Source organism: Littorina saxatilis, linkage group LG4, assembly GCF_037325665.1.
Source record: "Littorina saxatilis isolate snail1 linkage group LG4, US_GU_Lsax_2.0, whole genome shotgun sequence".
Lineage (NCBI taxonomy): Eukaryota > Metazoa > Mollusca > Gastropoda > Littorinimorpha > Littorinidae > Littorina > Littorina saxatilis.
The window spans coordinates 45,250,598-45,273,278 of NC_090248.1; the positions used below are offsets into that span (position 1 = coordinate 45,250,598).

The 22,681-nt window shown below is 43.1% G+C and overlaps 2 protein-coding genes across 2 annotated transcripts in view; both read right to left on the bottom strand.

The window, feature by feature from the left end:
* The window catches only part of LOC138964867 (glycerate kinase-like), a 90,935-nt gene that overhangs the window by 31,781 nt on the left and 36,473 nt on the right, over positions 1-22,681 (bottom strand). The gene's annotated exons all lie outside the window — the stretch shown is intronic.
* On the bottom strand, positions 5,221-8,151 carry LOC138964864 (uncharacterized). The gene is made up of 2 exons (XM_070336926.1): positions 7,607-8,151; positions 5,221-6,784 (listed from the first exon to the last, which is right to left on the bottom strand). The coding sequence occupies exons 1-2, from the start codon at positions 8,086-8,088 to the stop codon at positions 6,088-6,090; spliced, it is 1,179 nt and encodes a 392-aa protein (XP_070193027.1). The 5' UTR covers positions 8,089-8,151; the 3' UTR covers positions 5,221-6,087.

The window sequence follows — 22,681 nt, forward strand, 5'->3', positions numbered from 1 at the left end:
ACAATTGTATTTCACAATAAAAACCTGATGTGCAACTCAGAAGTCATGGTTCTTGTTAGTTTTGTGTGACAAAGTGAATGTATAGATACTGTGCACTATTTGAAGCTTTGTTTTTGCGTCCTTTTTACATTTAGTCAAGTTTTGACTAAATGTTTTAACATAGAGGGGGAATCGAGACGAGGGTCGTGGTGTATGTGTGTGTGTGTGTGTCTGTGTGTGTGTGAGTGTGTAGAGCGATTCAGAGTAAACGATACTAGACCGATCTTTATGAAATTTTACATGAGAGTTCCTGGGTATAATATCCCCAGACGTTTTTTTCTTTTTTTCGATATGTCTTTGATGACGTCATATCCGGCTTTTTGTAAAAGTTGAGGCGGCACTGTCACACCCTCATTTTTCAATCAAATTGATTGACATTTTTGTAAAGCAATCTTCGACGAAGGCCGGACTTTGGCATTGCATTTCAGCTTGGTGGCTTAAAAATTAATTGATGACTTTGGTCATTAAAAATCTGAACATTGTAATTAAAATTTGTATTTTATAAAACGATCCAAATTTACGTTCATCTTATTTTTCATCAGTTTCTGATTCCAAAAACAGATAAATATATTATATTCGGATTGAAAACAAGCTGTGAAAAATAAAAAATATAAGAGAGATAGAGATCGAGAGACGGAGAGGGCTAGAGACTACGGTCATTGTGAAAAAATGCAGTGCGTTCAGTTTCATTCTGTGAGTTCCACAGCTTGACTAAACGTAGTAATTTCGCCTTACGCGAGTTGTTCTTAATTAGAGCCGCTTTCTAGCTTCGCGCCCTAGAAAATTCAAGCTTTCAAAACGAACATGTTGAGTATAACCTCTGTAAGCCAAAGTGTAAAGCATCTCCTGGACACAATACGGATCATTAATTATCAACATTGTTTTGTACATACATCGAATATTACTCAAATATTCACTGTTTTGATTTAGCTTCCTGATTTGTAACCCTTACACTGGTGCAATTCTGTAACACATGTTACATATAGCCACTGGGGAATTAACAGAGAGAAAAATAACAAAAAACTGTCATATAGGTTTTCGCATCCATGGGAGGTAATCGGAACCGATCAAACAGACTGAGCCAGTAGCGCGACATATGTCGTGACAACCAGGTGACAGTATACGTAAAGTAGCGCGACATATGTCGCGACAACCAGCCTTATTGTATGGTGTCGATCTACAGTCTCGTGTGCAAGAAAACTCTCTGTCACACGACCAACTCGTAATAGCGGGTAATAGCTAATTCCCATGAAGATCGAAAAGTTAATCGATCACAGGGGCTCACATCCATGAGAGGTGGCATAGGACAAATGTCCTGGACAATGCAAAAGTGATAGGACATTTGTCCTGAACAAAAATAAATCAATAGGACATTTTTTTCGCAACAAAACGTAAATTAAAACGTTAAAAAACGCGAATGGGGGCAACTGTCCACCGGCTTGGAGAATTCAGAGTTGCGACCCGGCCTTGGAAGCTCTTCTCTATAAAAAAGCAAATGAAGTCTCCCCAAGTTTCGCCTGCTTGGAGAGACACATCGCTTCGCAAAACATCAATAGAATAGCAAATCAAACTACTGTAAATAGGAAAGTACTGACAATGTCCGGATCAAATGACAATGACCACTTTGTGACAAAAAAAATAGGACGATATGTCCTCTTGCATGAAACATGTATAGGACATTTGGAGAACAAAAAAGTGTACGTATGTCCGATGTCCGATGGACTGGGTGGCCGAGTGGTAACGCACTTGCGCTCGGAAGCGAGAGGTTGTGAGTTCGACCCTGGGTCAGGGCGTTAGCAATTTTCTCCCCCCTTTCCTAACCTAGGTGGTGGGTTCAAGTGCTAGTCTTTCGGATGAGACGAAAAACCGAGGTCCCTTCGTGTACACTACATTGGTGTTAACGTTAAAGATCCCACGATTGACAAAAGGGTCTTTCCTGGCAAAATTGTATAGGCATAGATAAAAAAAAAAAAATGTCCACCAAAATACCCGTGTGATTTGGAATACATGTAATAGGCCGTGAAAAGTAGGATATGCGCCAAAATGGCTGCGATCTGCTGGTCGATGTGAATGCGTGATGTATTGTGTAAAAAAATTCCATCTCACACGGCATAAATAGATCCCTACGCCTTGAGTCCGAGTCTGGAGATACGCGCGCGATATAAGACTTCATATATATATATATATATATATATATATATATATATATATATATATATATATATATATATATGTCCGACGTGGACGTGAGCCCCTGCGATCAGCCTTCAGTGCCAGTGGAACCTCTCTTTTAAGACCTCCAGAATCGGAAAAACTCAGGGTTAAAAAGACGCTGTCTTAAAGATGAACGTAAATCCACAGAGGTTATAAATGGAAAATCAGACAAAACAAGGTCTTGAAAGTACTAAATCGGAGGGGGACTGCCGACAACAAAGCGGGGGTAGGGGGGGGGGGATGGGCGGGTGAGAGGTGTGTATGGTTCTACTTTATAAATTATCGTACAGCTAAATCCTAGCTCCACTCATGCAAGGAACATTTTTGTTTAAAGCGCAGAAAGATTGCGATTTTGCAAAGCACTCGCTGCTTGCTACTGCGAAGTTTGAGCTGTTCATGATTGCATTATAATTGCGGGATTAGTGCACAGGCCGAAGGTATCGTCCACTGGACTATTACTATCACAGAGTCTTTCTGTGCTAGTAGTAGTCCAGTGGACGATACCTTCCGCCTGTGATTACTGATAGCTTATCGTATCCGTGCATTCGTGTAAGGAAGGAACTGATCGTTGTTTCCTGGTGATAACCATATGTGATGGCACTCGCGGCACGATTCCGGTCGAATCGCGAACTTTTCAAATATTTTGTGGTGCGGCTGTCTCCCTTTGGGAATAATAATAATAATAATAATGATAAATCACTTTTCCATTGCGCAAGTCCCAATTCACAGCTCCAAGCGCTTTACAATTCCAAGAAACACCTCACACACACACACACACACACACACACACATACACACACACACGATATGCAAATTATGTCATTAGAAAATACAAGCAAACTAACCCACCATAGCAATAAGAACAAGCACACAGTCAATAACATAGGAATGGTAAGATTCACGAGGCTGCGTTACCAATAAAAATGCGTGTTTTTAAAAATAAAAAGTAAATCGATGTGTGCGTGGGTATGGTGAGGGGGGGGGGGTATATTGTACATGTGTGTGTGTAAATGTGTTTGTCAGTGTGAATAAGAGAGAAGAAGAAAGTGTGTGTGTGTGTATGAGAGAGAGAGAGAGAGAGAGAGCGTGTGTATGTGAGTGTCTGAGCTAGAGAGAGAGAGAGAGAGAGCCGAGAGGGAGAGCGCGTGTGTATGTGAGTGTGTGAGCTAGAGAGAGATAGAGAGAGACGGAGACAGAGCTAGAGAGAGAGAGAGCCGAGAGAGAGCCGAGAGAGAGAGCCGAGAGAGAGAGAGAGAGAGCGTGTGTATGTGAGTGTGTGGGCGAGAGAGAGAGAGAGAGAGAGAGAGAGAGAGAGCGCATGTGTTTGTGCGTGTGCCGGTGTGTGTGTGTGTGTGAGTTTCTTTCGGCCACAGGCACTCGTCGCTGACCAATTTGCTGGAGGAAAATAGCCTCTCGGTCTCTTATATTGGGAGGAGCAACAGTACCAACAAGACTCTCTTGTGTTGTGTGCCAAACGGATGTGCATGTGTCTTTGTCTGCGTTTCTGTGACGCCGGTCACACCCACAGGCAACTCGTCACGAGCTCGGCGGGATCAAAGTGGGCGGGGCCTAATGCGTTCTCAACACCACTACTCTTAGAAACTGTGTTTTGTTGTGGTTCTTACTCTGTTGGTTTTGTCTGGGTTTTTTTTTCTTTAGTTTGTTTTTTCTCTTAATTTTGTGAGGTAGAGCTCTAGTTGATGAAGATGTGGTTTCTTTTTGTTAGTGTGTTATGGGTTTTTTTGGTGTTTAATTAAATACACTGTTTGCTGTGCCTGCGTACACTCTCATTGTGCGTGTGACTTAAAGCCATATGTACTCGATGACTATACACGCTAATTGCTTTACCAACAGCTGGAGACATGCTAAATTAAGTTCCCTGCAAGATATTGTGGTCTAGGACCCCTTAAATGTTGAGATATTTGAATTTTTATTTTGATCTAGATCGTCCTATTTATAGATTTGCCAACAGAGGGAACGTTGACGCAAGGGAAATAACTCCGCGTCTTTGTTGACATCCTCACTTTTTCAGAGGCTAGAACAAGCTGTAATGCATGTATATGGTCCGCGCATGGCGACATATCGTCATTACATGGTCTTATGGTGCGTTTGACATCGATTATGGGCAAACTACACTTTGTAAACACGGGAGCGCGTACATATGCCTTTAATTGTGTATTTTTGTTTGCTTAAATGCCCTATGGGCCTAAAGCCGAAATAAAACCTTGAAACCTTGAAACCTTGTAAGAAAGGATCATAATTTTATAGTCAATCACCCTAAACACCTGACATCCAAGACATAAGCCCCGCCCACCTCGTGTCGAGTGCCTGTGCCGGTCACACCTTAATTGTTAGGTCAGAGATGATTTGTGTAAATCACTTTTTGCATACCCTTGGTAAACTTTCTTTCTTTATTTGGTGTTTTACGTCGTTTTCAACCACGAAGGTTATATCGCGACGGGGAAAGGGGGGAGATGGGATAGAGCCACTTGTCAATTGTTTCTTGTTCACAAAAGCACTAATCAAAAATTTGCTCCAGGGGCTTGCAACGTAGTACAATATATTACCTTACTGGGAGAATGCAAGTTTCCAGTACAAAGGACTTAACATTTCTTACATACTGCTTGACTAAATTCTTTACAAAAAATGACTGTATTCTATACAAGAAACACTTAACAAGGGTAAAAGGAGAAACAGAATCCGTTAGTCGCCTCTTACGACATGCTGGGGAGTATCGGGTAAATTCTTCCCCCTAACCCGCGGGGGGTCCTTGGTAAACGCTCCACTGGCCTCGAAAGACACACTTTGAAACACGAAAATGCCTGAACAGGCTGATAGACATACAGAGCATACATGCAAGCAGGGACCTATATATTTAGGTCTAATATAGGTCTATGATGCAAGCAAGCACTTCCACACATGCACATTAACACACGACAACAAAACGTATCTTCTTCAACGTTTATTCTACAACTATGTTAAGGGGAGAGGTGGCACGAAAAATGAAATCTGAGTATTTGTTAGTTTTCTTTGAAGTTTTGGGGTACTTTATAAAAAGAAAGCATAAAAAAGCACCTGCATGCCCATTTTTTGACCAAGCAAGTAATATTTTCACACAAAAATACCAATTTCTTCAAAAAAATACGAAAATTACACACCACGCCCCATGAAATTCAAAAGACATTTTTGAAGCTACAGGCTTCAAATGCAGTGAAAATTACTCCCAGATATCAGTTTCAGACTTATACAGAGCCATTTTGACCAAATTACCCCAGTTCGAATTCAGCAGCATAAATTGAGAGATATAAATTTTTGCCCCCAAAATACCCAATCAGGCTTATATTATATTCTCTAAAAAAAAATTTTGATGGGTTTTACAAAAACCGCTCTGTAAGAGTCTGGCAAAATCAAATCTTACTCCTGTAAAAAAAAAATTATAACTCTACCACAAGTAGTTCTGACGAAATATCATTTCCCGCGTTGATACCGTCCTTGAAAACCCATATTCAGAGAAAATTGCATTTGAAAGTTTGTAAAGTGTTTCTTTACACATTATGAAGACACATTGCCGAAAAAAGAGTCTGGGTGTGTTCATGTATTGTTCCGAGTCTTCTTCAAATGATGTTGGTACTTATTCCCCTCCATCCCCCATCAGTCCAGCACCGTACACCTCCCCCTCCTGGTCTTCTCGCTGCTCCAGCTGACGTTGACGACCAGCACATCTTGCCCTACGAGCTGCTACAGCGGCCACATCTGTTGCTCTCTCCGCCTTCTGGACCCTCACCTTGTCTTTTTTGGCCAAAGCAGAATGAGTAAGCTCAGTAATTGGCAAGCTCATGTCGTCCATGACCTGTGCCAGTGCAAAGTTGCCTCTGTTGAACTTTGCGACAGCCTCAGCGGTGGCGCGGCTGCTTCCACCCGGTCTTTCCCAACAAAGACTTCTTTGGGGCAGTGTCCCCACATGACATTGTGGAGAGACTCATTACTGTTCTGAGTCTTGCCATGGGCCGCGCGCTTGAGAAGAATGGGATTTGTCATTCTCCTGTAGATGGGCAGAACAGCATGTGATACTTCCCTGGACAAGGCAGTGCCGTTGTGCCCTGCGTGTGGAGGTGGTGGTTGCCCTTCTGCCCTGGCTCTTTGAAAAAAGCACCATGAGGCTGGCCCGGCTGGACATCTGTCGTGGTGAGGGTCCTCGTCAGTTGAAGTCACATGGAAGAAAGTGGCCCAGATCGCCTGCTCCATGGCTCGCTGATCTTCAAGGTTGTTGAGGATCGCGCTACGGAAGTAGTTTTGCAAGCGTTGACACTTTTCCTTGGTTAGTCGCCCCTCCCCTCTTCCACCAAGCCTTCCATCCTTTGATGCCTTGCGGAGAGCTGTGCCCATTCTCTTGGGGAGGTGGTTGGTACATTCCAGCTTGGTGATGGGACGTGTGGGACCGTAGGGCTGAGCTGCAGCCAGAGCATTGAACGCTGTGGAATCTCCGTCCGACAGCATAGTTCTGTACCTGAGGTTGTGACGCTCAACAGACCTGCAGCATAGAAAAATTAAAAAAAACTTAGTGTAAAGTACTGGCTGGATAACTACTGTCTTGAAAAAAAATATGAAAAAGACTGGGGTTCATGGGCCAACAAGGTCCTGGTGAGATACAGACGCAGACCCACGAATGAAAATGATTTTGGATATTACTTTAGTGAAGAGTATCAGGAGGCCTCTCCCAGCAGAAAATACATACATGTATTATTATTACTGGAAAGTGTGCCAATTTACATTGGCTTGTGTACTAAGTGTGTATAAAGTGATCTTTTCATAGAGGGTGAACATTTAACTTGTACTTGTTAGAATATATACATACACACATCTCTCTCCCTCTCTCTCACACACACACACACACACACACACACACACACACACACACACACACACACATACACACACACACACACACACACACTGACAATGAGTTTGATCCCAACTTGTTTGGGACACTTTTTCTTTTCAATAGAAAAGTTGTCAGGTTTCCTCTGAAATTTGCAGATTCAATAAAAAATTTCCCAGCCTAGCTGATCCTTTAGGACATTGTGAACATTTAATGATTTATCAACAAAAGAAAATGTATTTGTGAAGGGTTTGTGGACAGTGTTTTGTTGCAAAAATATGTGCTTCTGTGTTGTGTTTTGTTGGTCTTCATCTTTCTTTGTAAAGAAAAACAAACACCCACAATGTACCATGCTTTATACAATTTTAAATAAAATTTACTTTTTAGCGCAACCTTATTCATGTTGTCTTATTCTGTATTTGAAAATAAAGGATATAGGGAAGAGTGTATAGGCTATTAGAACAATATTCTTACCTTCCCCACAACTCCAAGGCTGCATCCCTCTCCATAGACTTGGCAGATCCCTCATGGTTAATGCTGCAGTCAGGCTGGTGAAGCTGCTTCCACTGTAGTTGCTCGGCATCGGTCATCCCCTCTAGTTTTTCTTTGTTCATCACACATGTGTGACAGTATGTGGATTTCACACAGAAGTCCAGCACATACCCAGTCAGAACATCAACAACAACGCCAACTCCATAGTGTGAGGAAAATCCTCTCTTGTGCCATGTACCATCAAAGGCCACATCCACCCAGAGAATGCCATCATCATCTTCCCAAGCACCGTCTTCCTCACCATCATCATTCACAGCATTCACTCTGCCTTGAGGAAATGTTTCCCTGTGGGCTTCCCTCACAAACTCCACTGTTTCGTTAAGTGTGGCATCTGTAGCTTCCACAATGCTGGCATTGACTCGTTTGTCTATGCGATGATAGGAACTCTTGTTCATCGCTGGCATTCCAAAGACTGTGCACAGTTTGTCCACACTGGAGTAGCCACTACCTACCTATATAGCACAATCTCTTTGTTCACTTCAAAGGGAACATTTTGTCTGTGGTTGAGGTTGTTTTCTCTTGGCGACGAATACTCTGTGCGTGAATACTGGCAGCTGTCGCAACACAGCACTAGTTCTTGTGACAAGCCCATCGAGTCACCAACTCGAATTGTCACATGTCCTGCCTCGCACTCCGGGCACTTCACATCAGAGAGAAGCGAGTTCAACTGACTGCACTCGGCAAAACACCACGAACGGCGATTTAGCTCAGCTGGTGGTTGAGCATTCGGGTCGATGCCTGCACCACTAAATCTCCTCAGTTTCGTCGCCGAAGCAGAAATACCTTCGATTTGAGGCTGATTACGGTTCACATCGCCCAAAACTGGCCGAGGTTTGACTCCGAGTCGATTCGAAACATCCGCGTCACCACTATCTCTCAAAACAACTGTCTCTGCTCTGCCAACTTCAGGCGCGTTCTCGTCGCCTGCTGGTTTTTCCTTCCTCGTTGTTCGAGCATCTGAAAGCTGATTCTTCCTTTTGCGTTGGGAAGATCCTTGCGAATTTCGGAGTAGACATTGCTGGTTGATAGTTGATATTGAGTTACGTGGAATCGACACTGTGTTTACAACGGATAAGGCAGTTTGCGCATGCGCGTCACTGTGGTCATTGACAACGACCAACCAGAGAAGTTTCTCAAAGGTTAGAGGTTGTTCTCATGAATATTCATATTACTGTCTGAAAAAGTTGATGCGCGATCCGGCCGTTGTACGGAAATAACGGACTGTTCATGTCTATTTTTAACGTTCACAGAAAACGGGAATTCCCGCTCAACCGTTCGATGTGTTACTGCCAAGCTTATTCGGGGAATCGTGGTTGTTGCAAGGACTTGAAAACATAGATTGTTCAGCAATTTCTCACACTTGCAGCACTCACACATGTACACATACTTTGAAAATCACCACTTTATTGCAAAATAAACGAGGAAATTGACAAAATAAACAACACACAGTGATTCTATGATGTTCAAAGTACCTGAAAAAAACAAAAACCCAAAACACGTTTTTGAACAAATGTTTGCTAAAATTCCGTGCCACCTCTGCCCTTAAGTACAACCTTAGTCTCTCTGACAGACATTTCACTTGATTTCTAAATTTGATTGTTCATATTTTGATTTTCTGCACCATTTTAAATTTACAGAGGTTATGAACAGAAAATCTGAAAAAGTAAAGACTTAAAAGGGAGGACATCTTACATTGGGGGGTCTTAAAAGGGGGATCCACTTTATAAAGATAGCATAAACAAGAATGCATGGACCAGTGTGGGTATGGGTATGTGTGTGTGTGTGTGTGTGTGTTTTTGTCACTGTGCCCGTGTGTGTGTGTGTGTGTGTGTGTGTGCCCGTGTGTGTGTGTGTTTGTCACTGTGCCCGTGTGTGTGCCCGTGTGTGTGTGTGTGTGTGTGTGTTTTTTTCACTGTGCCCGTGTGTGTGTGTGTGTGTGTGTGTGTGTGTGTGTGTGTGTGTTTTTTTGTCACTGTGCCCGTGTGTGTGTATGTGTGTGTGTGTGTGTGTGTTTTTGTCACTGTGCCCGTGTGTGTGTGTGTGTGTGTGTGTGTTTTTGTCACTGTGCCCGTGTGTGTGTGTGTGTGTGTGTGTGTATGTGTGTGTGTGTGTGTGTGTGTGTGGGTGTGTGTGTGTGTGTTTTTGTCACTGTGCCCGTGTGTGTGTGTGTGTGTGTGTGAAGAATAAGAATAAGAATAAGAATATAGTTTATTGTCATGAAACCATTTAGGTTTATAAGACACATACATGTACATAAACAACAACATAAATCATTATGTTTTTTTAAGAAAACAATTGTATACGAACTTCCCCAACATGAATTGTAGATTGTCTTCCAACAACAGTTGACTGGGCATAGTATAAACAGGTATACTTTTATTGACCTGTTTCATTAATTGTTCTCTAAAATGTTTATATTCAATACATGGATCTAGCATATGTAATTCATTTTCTATTACTCCACAACGTTGACATAATCTTTTGGCGTATTATCATATCGGCCTTTTTCAATCTTCAAGTCATGTGCACCTATTCTAAGTTTACACAATGCCTGTTTGTATTTAAAATCAATATCATTGGTTAAGTATGAAGCAGTTTCATATTCCTTTGTTACAATCCTGTAAAATTCTAATTTGGAAGAACTGTTTACTTTTTCTGTCCAAAATTGCATATATTTTCCTTCTAACTTCTGCAATATAACATGTTTCAATCTTTTTCCACTAAAGGTAAACTGATTTTTCCAAACGTGATCTAATCCTAAAGTGTGTAGTATTTGTTTCACAAACGATATCCATGGGTTGTTATCATGTGCAACATTATACATGTGGTCATATAACATACTTAAGTGAGATGTTTTTGGGCGTTCTAATATGTGTATCCAGTAAGAAATGACCTGACAAATTATCTTTAAGGTAATTGGATATCTTCCTAATACATGTGTGTGTGTGTGTGTGTGTGTGTGTGTGTGTGTGTGTGTGTGTGTGTGTGTGTGTGTGTGTGTGTGTGTGTGTGTGTGTGTGTTTGTGTTCGTCACTGTGCTCGTGTGTGCTTGTGTTTGTCTATCTGCCTGCACTATCTAGCCTGCCTTTTGTCTGCCTACCTCCATGTACCTAGTTACCTGTCTGTTCATCTGACCATCCATCTGTTTTGTCTATACTTGCCAAGACAGAAATGATTCAGTCACTATACAGATGGGAGTACAGTGCTACCTGCAATGTGTGGCACCTACGATGAGAGGACACCTCCCTTTTAAAAGGACGCTTTCTGTTGTCCATGTGTCTATTATCCCTACCAAAATAAACCTGCCATGACAGGCCACCTGCAATGTAAGGACACTTCTGGCTGGTCCCAAGGGTGTCCTTTCATCGCAGGTACCACTGTACTATATGTTTCAAAGAAACAACTGATCAAAAACAATGTACAGGGGGTGGAACACTCCTTTTGAGACCCCCACTTAAGACACCATAGCTCCCTTTTTAGACAATGTTTTCTCAGATTATCCGTTCATTCTTTCTTTCTTTATTTGGTGTTTAACGTCGTTTTCAACCACGAAGGTTATATCGCGACGGGGAAAGGGGGGAGATGGGATAGAGTCACTTGTCAATTGTTTCTTGTTCACAAATGCACTAATCAAAAATTTGCTCCAGGGGCTTGCAACGTAGTACAATATATTACCTTACTGGGAGAATGCAAGTTTCCAGTACAAAGGACCTAACATTTCTTACATACTGCTTGACTAAAATCTTTACAAACATTGACTATATTCTATACAAGAAACACTTAACAAGGGTAAAAGGAGAAACAGAATCCGTTAGTCGCCTCTTACGACATGCTGGGGAGCATCGGGTAAATTCTTCCCCCTAACCCGCGGGGGGTCCACATTGTTTAGATCTGATTTTCTCAGACTTTAGAAGGCCCTAAAAAGGAGTACACTATATTCTGCTTAAGACAATTCAAATCATTAATAAATATAAATAAAAGGAAAGGAGAAATGCACTGGTTCTGCACCATTGAATTTATCAACAAATGCAACCACCTCCACTAGGTAAAGTCTACCTGTTTTCTGTAATAATATACATTTCATGAAGTCAATAAAACAGATGCAATGCTGTATGTGAATTCTAGATGCAATGCCGTATGCCCGTTCTGTTTTCAACACAAACTGGAAATGTTCAAACAAAAAACTCATATCAATCTTAGAGCGTAAACAAAATTAAATTGAAACTGCAATGAAACAATGGCTCAAACCTCTCTAAACAGTAACTATTGGACAAAACTGAACAATAACGTTATATTGACAACATTCACGTGACTCGTAAACCTGCTGAGCAAGTCACAGTAATAATCAAAATAAATAAGACAAGTACAGTACCAACTGTGTAAATTAATTGTCAATACATTATGCAGTGGAACCCCCCCCCCCCCCCCCCCCCCCCCCCCCATGTTTGAGACCTCCACAAATCTGAGAAAATTGGGTCTTAAAAAGGAGGGAGTCTTAATATGGGGGTCATTATACAGACGTTATGAACAGAAAGTCTGAGAAACCAAGGTCTTAACCCTTAGGCTGGTTGTCGCGACATATGTCGCGCTACTTTACGTATACTGTCACCTGGTTGTCACGACATATGTCGCGCTACTGGCTCAGTCTGTTTGGTCGGTTCCGATTACCTCCCATGGATGCGAAAACCTATATGACCGTTTTTCTTTATTTTTCTCTCTGTTAATTCACCAGTGGCTATGTAACATGTGTTACAGAATTGCACCAGTGTAAGGGTTAATTCACCAGTGGCTATGTAACATGTGTTACAGAATTGCACCAGTGTAAGGGTTAATTCACCAGTGGCTATGTAACACGTGTTACAGAATTGCACCAGTGTAAGGGTTAATTCACCAGTGGCTATGTAACATGTGTTACAGAATTGCACCAGTGTAAGGGTTAATTCACCAGTGGCTATGTAACATGTGTTACAGAATTGCACCAGTAAGGGTTAATTCACCATGCAGTGGCTATGTAACATGAGTTACAGAATTGAACCAGTGTAAGGGTTAAAAGGAAGGGAGTCTTAACAGGGGGGTTCCACTGTACACCAACACATTCAAATGTGTCAATTTGGCACAAAGCTGTATTTAAAGCACATACAAGTTAAACATGTAACCAAAAATGCAATAACTAATGAAAACGATAACAAATCAAAATCAGAAACATTCAGTGCAAAAATAAGAAGAGGACTTTTTTCATGTAACCTATACATAGCCTCTGGACTATTTGGCGCTGATGCATAGCCAATAACATATCTACACCTTTCTCATGGCCAACTTACTTGAAACATAGTGACTGCTTATGCATAAATCAGCATACATTACAAAGTTTGCATTATAATATAAATTTCTCACATTTTTTATGCAGTCGTGCAAGCTGTTTCTGCATGTTCATTCCTGTATAACATCACAATTGTTCATTCCTGTATAACATCACAATTGTTCATTCCTGTATAACATCACAATTGTTCATTAAACAGAATGCAAACAAACACAGCACAAGCTAACAAAACTAGTCCCTCGTGACCACATGAGTTCTTCTAAAAATATAGATCTCTGGCTGACAAAGAAATGTATTACCAATGCAAAAAGGCTTTGGTGGGAGGTGTTACTGTGTGAACATGACTTTTGGGGTACATGTATCACTTTGAAAGAATTATGGCAGGCGCAGTGGCGTGGTGGTAAGACGTCGGCCTCCTAATCGGAAGGTCGTGAGTTTGAATCCCGGTCGCTGCCACCTGGTGGGTTAAGAGTGGAGATTTTTCCGATCTCCCAGGTCAACTTATGTGCAGACCTGCTAGTGACTTAACCCCCTTCGTGTGTACACGCAAGCACAAGACCAAGTGCGCACGGAAAAGATCCTGTAATCCATGTCGGAGTTCATTGGGTTATGGAAACACGAAAATACCCAGCATGCCTACTTAACGAAAGCGGAGTGAAGCTGACTATGCTCTCAGAGTTTAGTGTGGGGAACCCAAATGGGAAAACGAGCTTACACGTAACCAGAATATTCTGGAACGCTGAAGAAGAAGAAGAATCTGGGGATCTCAATAAAGACATCTGGAGCTTTAAAACTGCCAGAAATCCACAAATTGGCAGAAAAATCTCATGCCTTATTTTTAGCAGCTAAGTACACGAGTTGAAACATGTTCATATTCAAAATAAATCTGAAGTTGATGTTTACCCTACTAATGCAAGATAAGATGCACTTGGCATAGATTCGAACTTACAATTTCATAATCATACTGTCAGTTTGGCATGCTGACAGTTTTCAGTGCAAAAAGGCAGGACTGATTTTCATGCACGAGTATCTTGTTATTCACAAAAAAAGGCCATTCTTTGACAATTATAATTGTTGGACAGTTCACAATGTTTTATCCAGTGTGTATTTCTGAAGTATATCAATACCTGAGCATAACAATTCTTCACATCAAATTCTCAGTTGTAACTCATAGAACAATTATTACTTGTCAAACACACAGATAAAGAGTACATTTGAACAGCTTTGTTACAGAAATCTATGCGAGATCAGATAGACTGGTTATACTTGCTTGAATGAGTATACCGTCACATTACCAGACCTGGGAACCCCTGTTTTACACTTGGAGTATTTTCAAGCAAACTTGGTGTATTTTCAGACAAATGAGCGTACTCTACACAGCATTTACACATCCATGATTCAAACATGTTTCACACGCGTCCGTCGCACTGTTAATCAAATTTACCAATACGTTTAAAACAAATGCTTCTTTCAATGTTTACTGACAAAAACTGTAAGCATGTGTCAAAATACTGGATTGGCTTCGAAATGCGCTTGTGAAGAAAAGTAGTCCAGGAATTTTTCTCGTCGTATTTTTTTCCACTGATTGTACTGCTCGTATTCTAGACAAGCATGCGTACAAACACGGCGAAATCCTATAGATTCCCAGGTCTGCATTACCTACAGTACATTGGAAAAGCAGAATGTCTGCAGTCTCCAGTCCACAAATACTTTCCACCCTGCATAGCTATTAATCATCACAACAATGGCACCAGATTGCACAGGCGTTGCTAGCTACATATCATAGCCACCAAATTCTTAGATTCAACTGCTGATGATGAAATTAAGATTTATTGTTCTTGGTGGCAGCAGAACTGCTGTTATCAGTATTTTTGCCCTCTTTCATTACGATGCTATGGTATTTCTGTGGGTCTCCACATGTGTTTGTTTATAAGGCGGAAGTGACCTCCCCTTGTACACAATAGGCCCTCAGAGGAAGCCTACGGACAGACTAGAATAGAACATGCACATACAGTAAAACCTGAGTCTAGCGGACCCTTGTTGTAACGGCCACCTGCTACATACGGACAGTTTATCATGGCACGAACACGATTTCAACAATAACTAACCTTTAACGGGCGGACACCTGCCACTTACGGACGCGGACACGATTTTTCGGACCGTAGGAAGTGTAAACACTGTCACAAACGGACACAACGTACATAAAAACGCAACTTCGAAAACTCGACTGTTATGCAGTCAGTGCTCGGCAGCCGTAGCCGTAGCACAAATGGTTGTTGATTGGTTGTCCTGTCCCTTTTCTGACCAATCAGTGGCTTGTTTAGATGGAGACCCACTTTCGCTCACTCACTTTCGCTTCGCTCACTTTCGCTTTTCCGCATTGTGGATACAGTCACAACCAAAAGCAACAGTAGACTACTGTGTTTGAAAATGGAATCTCCAGCAGGAAAAAGAAAAGCGTTGACTTTAGAGCAGCGTGTTGCTGCCTTGAAAAAACTAGATAGCGGCCAATCATGCCGATTGGCCGAGATGTGGCGAAGGAGATGGGATGTGGTAAAACACAGATCGCGAGGATCAAATCGGAAAAAGAAGACGTGATGATCTCTCTCTCTTTGTAAGCAATCGTTCGAAGGAAACAATAGTTAACACAGCTAAATTTTTGTTCCATGCATTTATGCTGAGACTAGAAAAACTGAATGAAACAAGAGCTGACCCAATTTGATCGAGACACACTGCGGAATTTCCCGTTGAATGACTGATGAAGAGTCAGCTATTTTTAGCTTGTGACGTCCGACTTGCGTAAGTTTAAATGCACAGTGTGTGAAGGGAACGGGGTAGGTGGGGGGGGGGGGGATGTTGTTGTTGTTGTTGTTGTTGATTGCTACATGTATCATTTGTTTACTCACATTTTCAGTGAGTCTCATGTTCAGTCCAATAAATACATACTACAGGACTGACAAAAAGTGTCTTGTTCATTTTACGTGCTCTTTGTAAAATATTGCCCCGGCCCCGCCACCTGTGAAGAAGGGACACCTGTCTAATAGGGACACTATTACCATTCCCCAAGGGTGTCCGTTAGAGACAGGTTTTACTGTAACACAGAATGTCTGCACAGCACACACACACACACAGCAATACAGCACACCGTCTTGTACCTCCTTCTGCCCTGCCGAAGTCGGGGTATCCTTTTTAATCCACCGAACAATTAATATCCACAGCCATGTGTGTCTCCTGCCTCCGAACACACACGCTACAGAGCTCGACTCGATGTGCGCAGTTTCGTATAAAAATTATTTTCCAAATTTCCCCACTGTGTTTTATAAAATCCAAAATTTTAATAATAAATTTTCATTTAATTAATATACTTACCCAACTCACATATAGCAATTAACTCTAGTTCAGTGCTGGTAACGCTGTACACGTTCCCCTTGGTAACAAGGGAGACCACCCTAAAAAAGAGTGATCCATCCCATAATATCAGACCGATGTCCGGTCCAACATCCGTATGCGTGCGCATACGCCGCCATTTGTATCATTCGAACGAAGCCCAACTCACTACTTTTTTAGAACCCAATACCACCACAGCGGGGAGGCGGGAGGGTTTAAACGATGTGAGTTGGGTAAGTATATTAATTAAATGAAAATTTATTATTAAAATTTTGGATTAAATTACATATTATTACCCAACTCACATATAGCAGATTGCTACTATAGGTGGCGGGTATATAGCGAAAATTACGATAATAGAACCTGTCCTGCGACTACCACAACCGGTAACGCGGAACTGCCGTCCTGTAACAAGACGCCTCTGAGGTAGAAGTTAATAAAAACCTCCTCAGACCGCCAGTAAGCCGACTCCAGTACTTCAGCCAAAAAGGCCCGACCGGAGGACTGCCAAAGAGGAGGCCCATGCCCTTGCCTCAAACGTTCTAGCTATAGAGAAAGGCAAAACTGCCCTAACATCTCCAGACTGTGAATGTCAACAGGTAAACCTCTGTGTGATCAACATGGAGACTCACTTGGTTAAAGTCCCTTTCGCAATATCCTTACACCTGCTGTGTTAAGCGATATCATAAAAGCTTCTGACTTTCTGACCAATTGCCGAGTCCGTGACAGGTACCTTCTGAGCGTCCTCACCGGACAAATAACCACATCAAGCTCCCCAGGAGCAAGAATCCAGTGTAGCAGTCCATCTAGGTAAGGTTGACTACAAAACGTCATACCTCTACCAGAGTAGATAGACCTTCTTCCCTCCATAACTCAGTGTTTAACGTCGTTTTCAACCGTTCAAGGTTAAACCACGACGGAGATGAAAGATAAGGCAAATGCCCTTTGATTCAATGATCTAACAAGATCCGTGAAAGACAGAAAAATCCTCGAAACTCGAAATGTTAAACTGGCTAAACGTGACTCTAAAGGAACCAAACTCATGCTTCAAGAAAAGAAAGTGCAATTGGAAGCTGGTTGCCCCCATTACCGCTTAAATGCCGAGGTTCAATCACGACCGAGATGAAAGATAAGGAAAGTGACCTTTGATTCACTAATCTAACAAGATCCGTGCGAGTCAGAAAAATCTTCGAACCTCGAAAAGTTTAATTGGCTAAACGCGACTCTAAAGGAGCCCAACTCTCACTTCATGAATTGAGAATGCAATTCGAAGCTGGTTTTCCCTATTTTCCGCTCAAATGCCAGAAAATTACAAAGAAAACCCACAAGTCATAGATCAGTCTTTCTTAAAAGAGCTGTCTTTATTCAAAATAGCCAGCAAGCACGCTTACTCCCACTTCTCACAGAAGCTACTAGAGTAAGCTTAGCCGTTTTCCGTGATAAATCGCCAGGCTAGCCTTGAAAAAAGGGTAAAGCCAAGCTGCACCAAGCCGTAACAACGTGACCGAAATCTCATAAAGTCTTAAATAAGACATGGAAGACAACACGGAAACCCAAAAAGAAAGGTGGATAGCCACCTGCAATAAACAGAAAGAAGAGGAGTTCTTTCCGTAAGAAAAAAGCACTTTGAACCAAGCCAGTCAAAGTGGCAAGTGAACAAAACACAAAAACCCTATAGAGACTCTGAACCAAATCCAGAGTCGAGGCGGAAGCCCCTGAGAATTTCAAGGATACCCCTACAGTAGACATCCGTGTAAATCGAATGTGAGAAAGCAAAGATGCCTTCTTGCCAGCCTTAAGAGGTCTGGGAACCAAGATTGCAAAGACCCGTCTGTGAGACCAAAAGGTCGCCGAACAGATCTATGAAAGAGCCCTGTGAAAGCGAGGGTATCGAGCCAAAGCTAAAATAGACAACAGCCAGCCTGAAGCTTTTCGTTTGGAAACAAACAAACCGCCAAGGCCTGCCTAACGCTTTCCCTTTTACCATGAGCTTCTCTTAGAAGGAAAAACCCCGCGTGCATAGCAGCGGATTCAAAGAGATAACTTTCAAACGAGAAAGAGATTAAAGTCACGCCAAAAGAACAAAACTTTGAAGGCAGAGGCTTACTCCTAGGTAAAAGACGGCAAAGCAACATCCTTTGTATCTGCGTCCTGTAGGACCACAAAGATAGCCATACAGAACGTAACCGCCCAGGCGAGAGAAAATAAAAACAAGTACAAAAGAGCCCATCAAAAAGAAAAGATGAGACAATCTACCCGAGCTAGGAGACCTTGATCTTACAGACAGTTTCTCCTTGCTATCAAAAACCCAATGGATGTTTGCCAAACCCGAGGGCGGTTCCGTAGAACGCAAAAAGAGAACCTAAGTTCTTAGGCTTGGCGTTAACCGAAGCCTACAGAAAGCGCTCCGTGAGTGACACGCTACTTGAGCGTGCAACACAAGCCAAAGCACCCTCGCCACAGGTCACGCGTTGTCCACCAAGGAAGAGCCAAGTGGTGACAAAGAAGACTCGCTTGTGAAAACTTCCACAAGCACAAAGGATCCCGACGGAGGATCTAAGGGCTTGACACTCAAAGATTCTCCTCGGAAAGCTCAAAACAACTACGAACTGCCGCGAACAGCGACACAAGTGAAGTAAGAGCCTCCCTCCTGTTCAAAAGCATTAATGATCATCGAAATGATGAGACCCAGTCACCCATCCCGATAAGGCTAAACTTGCCAACATCGGAAAATTTTCGAAAAAACAGAAAATTTCAAACGCCAGAATTCCATGACCAGATCTCCATCCACCTGTCCCATGCCAGCTGGAAGGGGAAGTGGATACAGCCTGTATAACAGCAAAGGAACCGCAGTAACGGAACCGGAAGCCAAAAGCTGAAAAGTGCCGACTACCAACGCAGTGTTAACAGTAGAAGGCTGTCCCATCCTGTAACCGGAAGATGCAGCCGCAAAAGCGGAAGCGAAACCGGCCGTGGATAAGTAAACATGAGAACCAACCGGTTGTATAGAAACACACCGGAAGATTCCATAGAACCTCGACCCATTACAGCTGCGAGCGCCACTGCCCTTGCTAACTTGAAATGGAACCTGAATACAGTGCTAATCGTTAATGCGGAAGCACCTACATCTGAACAGCCGTCAAGCACAACCGTGCAATCCGGAAGCTGCCTTCCTGTTTGACTCAAATTATCCAACAAGGAACCAGCCTTACTGCTCGCTTCCTGCCCCCCAGGAGGAAGCGGAAGTCAAAACTACAAGAAATATGCCATCTTCAGTGCAATGAACGACGATTCCCGGCCGCGGAAGTGAACCTACTGTTCCTCCGAACTCCGGAAGTCGTCGAACAAAGGCAGGGGTGGACGAGGCAAAAATATTCCTCAGCCACTCCTTCCTGTCAAGACCTAAATGCCGTTTATCACTGCGCACATCACTGCGCTGGACACCTTGAACGGCAAGCTAAGCTGGGTGACATCCACCACCGTGGACACCTCTCCAAACATCACCTTCCTACTCGGTATCAAAGTTAGGAAGGTGACCCCCAGAGAGACTCGCATGGCCAATCCAAGAATCACCCAGCCCAACAACTTCCTGCCCCCAGGGCGGAAGCTTACGTTGCCCAGCCACGAAAATGCGTGCTACATTCCTCGCGCGAACGTACACCACTTTCACCGGAGAACCCGGCTACACGTGGCCATATGCCAACTCCAGGGCAATGGACAACGATCCCCGAAAGCTGAAGAGAACATCCTGTTCCTCCGAACTTCCAGAAGTCGGAACCGGAAAGAGGTGGAGTCAGTTACGCCCTGCTCTCAACCACCCCTTCCGGTCAAAACTTAAATGCCGTTTTCCGCCGACCACGTCACTGCGCTGGACAACTTGAACGGCAAGTTAAGCTGGGTGTCATCCATCCCATGAACGCACCCTCGTTAACCTTCCTGCTCGCCATCGTAGTCAGGTAGGTGACCCTAGAATGACACCCATGGTCAGCCCCAGAGTCACCAATAACTTAAATGCCATTTCCGTTAGCCCACGTCACTGCGCTGGACAACTAAAACGGCAAGAAAGCTGGGTGTCGTTAGCCTTCCTGCTCGCCATCGAGTCAGGTAGGCCACCGCGGCCTATTCAGTCACACCGCCCTGCTGGAAACCAGACGCAGGAGGTTGACCTACAGACGGACACCCGCGGTCCGTCTCTCAAGGCTGGGAATCCTCTACCACTGAGGCATCCCCGTCATCCGCCCTAACCTACGACTCGAGATCAAGCTCAGAGCCAGAAGGCAGAACATCAGACAGTTTATCGTCGGCAGAACCGACCACTTCCTGCCCCCAGGGCGGAAGAGGACTAAAACGGTCCCCGATATTCTCATAAAGAGACGTACGGAGGCGTTCGTCCTTTCGCTGCTCATAAGAACTCTCACGACATCCATCGCCAGAGAGAGCCCCCTGAGCTCGCACACCGGCAAGCGGTGTAGACATACCTTGTACTGGTGTCACATTCGGGAGAGACACCAAGTCGGTACCCCCATCCTGCGAAGCATGGACATCCGCCCGAGTCACAGTCGCCGAAGGCTTAGCGGAAGTCGAATCCGGAACTGCAGGCGACCGCCGGAACTTGGCTAAGGAAAAAACATCAAGAACACCCGACGGAAGCGCACACAATTCCTCCCGAGTGGAAGATAATCCAGACGCTAATGACGAAAACTTGAGAGCTCAGCGTCAACAATAAAGAAGCAACGTCGGCTGGCGCTAACCCAGGGCAGCCAGGCGAAACAGAAGCAGAAGAAGCTACACCAGAACGACTACTCTTGTCAGAAAGTAAACAAGTCTGACCGGAAGATTGTTCGTACGTCTGCTAACACGGGAGACTTAACAGAAGTTGACTCAGATGACACAGACGCGGACTACCCTGCGCCCTTATCTCTCCTTGAGCTTCTTTTCGGAGGCGTAACGTCAGCTACCTGCCTCGAACTAGGCTTCCGTTTAGCGCTATCAACAAGCGAAGCCTCCGCCATAGCAAACAACTCACGAAAAATTTCACAGAAAACAATTTCAGAAAAATTTCACAAGTACACACGAGCGACGAAAACGTCGCTAAAGTTACAACAAAAACGGAAAGATCTCACCACACAGCATAGGTACAGGTGTAAAGTAAAGGCGGCGACCAAGGGGAGAAGCCAAAGCAAAAGACTCTGGCGAAAAGCTGAAGACAGCAGGAGCGTACATCAGGAGCGTCCTACCCAGTTGAACCGCTGAGAGAGAATGATACAAATGGCGGCGTATGCGCACGCATACGGATGTTGGACCGGACATCGGTCTGATATTATGGGATGGATCACTCTTTTTTAGGGTGGTCTCCCTTGTTACCAAGGGGAACGTGTACAGCGTTACCAGCACTGAACTAGAGTTAATTGCTATATGTGAGTTGGGTAATAATATGTAATTTAATAATCATATTATGAAAGCACATACATTCTTATCTTAGTTGTTATGTATTCATTGTTAGTAAACATCGGCATTATTCATGTTTTACTTTAAACGCAATCATTGTTATTTATAGATCACAGGCACCTGATGTAAGTAGGTCACACACGTGTAAATGTTGTGCCCAGTCCTTGTTTTTGTTTCTGTTATTATTTTAGTTAGCAGGTCTAGTTGAGCACGTATTAAGTATCATGTACCCACTACTAGTCATTGTGCATTTTAGTTAATGGACTGATGATGTCATTTGTATGGAGTCGACGCACGTGCGAGGATATGTGTGTGTGGGAGGGGGGGGGGGAGATGGAAGCTTGCTGTATGTTATGTAATGTATATATTGTGTGTGATACGTGGAAATGTGATACTATTTATTTGCATGTATGATACAGGTACAAATGTGATAATTGTAGGCTTATACTAGTGATTACTGTGTGTGATACATGAAATGTGATATGAATGCTGTTTTTATATGTTATACTCTTACTTTCTCCCAAGCGCAAGACAAATTCTTCTATGAAAATTGAAGCCAATAAAATTTGAGTTGAGTTGAGTTGAGTTGAGTTGAACAGCCAATAGACGATGTTCTGAAATAACTGCGTCAGGTTCGTATGTGTTGTACGTAAAAGAGTTAAACAATACATGCATTTGGAAACTTTATAGTCAATCACAAGGGAGCGGTGTATTTCCACATGCAGATGGGGACCAAGTGTGGAGACACTCTGCTCGCTAGTGATTGGCCTATAATGTTACGTGGGAAAGCTTGCCTCAATGTTTCCAAGAGACACAACTCTTTCACAACCCATACAAACCCG

What these genes read in the sequence shown, in the direction of transcription:
- LOC138964864 (XM_070336926.1), bottom strand. Translation starts at nt 8,088, where the DNA reads ATGCCAGCGATGAACAAGAGTTCCTATCATCGCATAGACAAACGAGTC. An exon ending in GCCTTGGAGTTGTGGGGAAG is followed by an intron (nt 6,785 to 7,606) that starts GTAAGAATATTG and finishes TCTATGCTGCAG; the next exon opens with GTCTGTTGAGCGTCACAACC.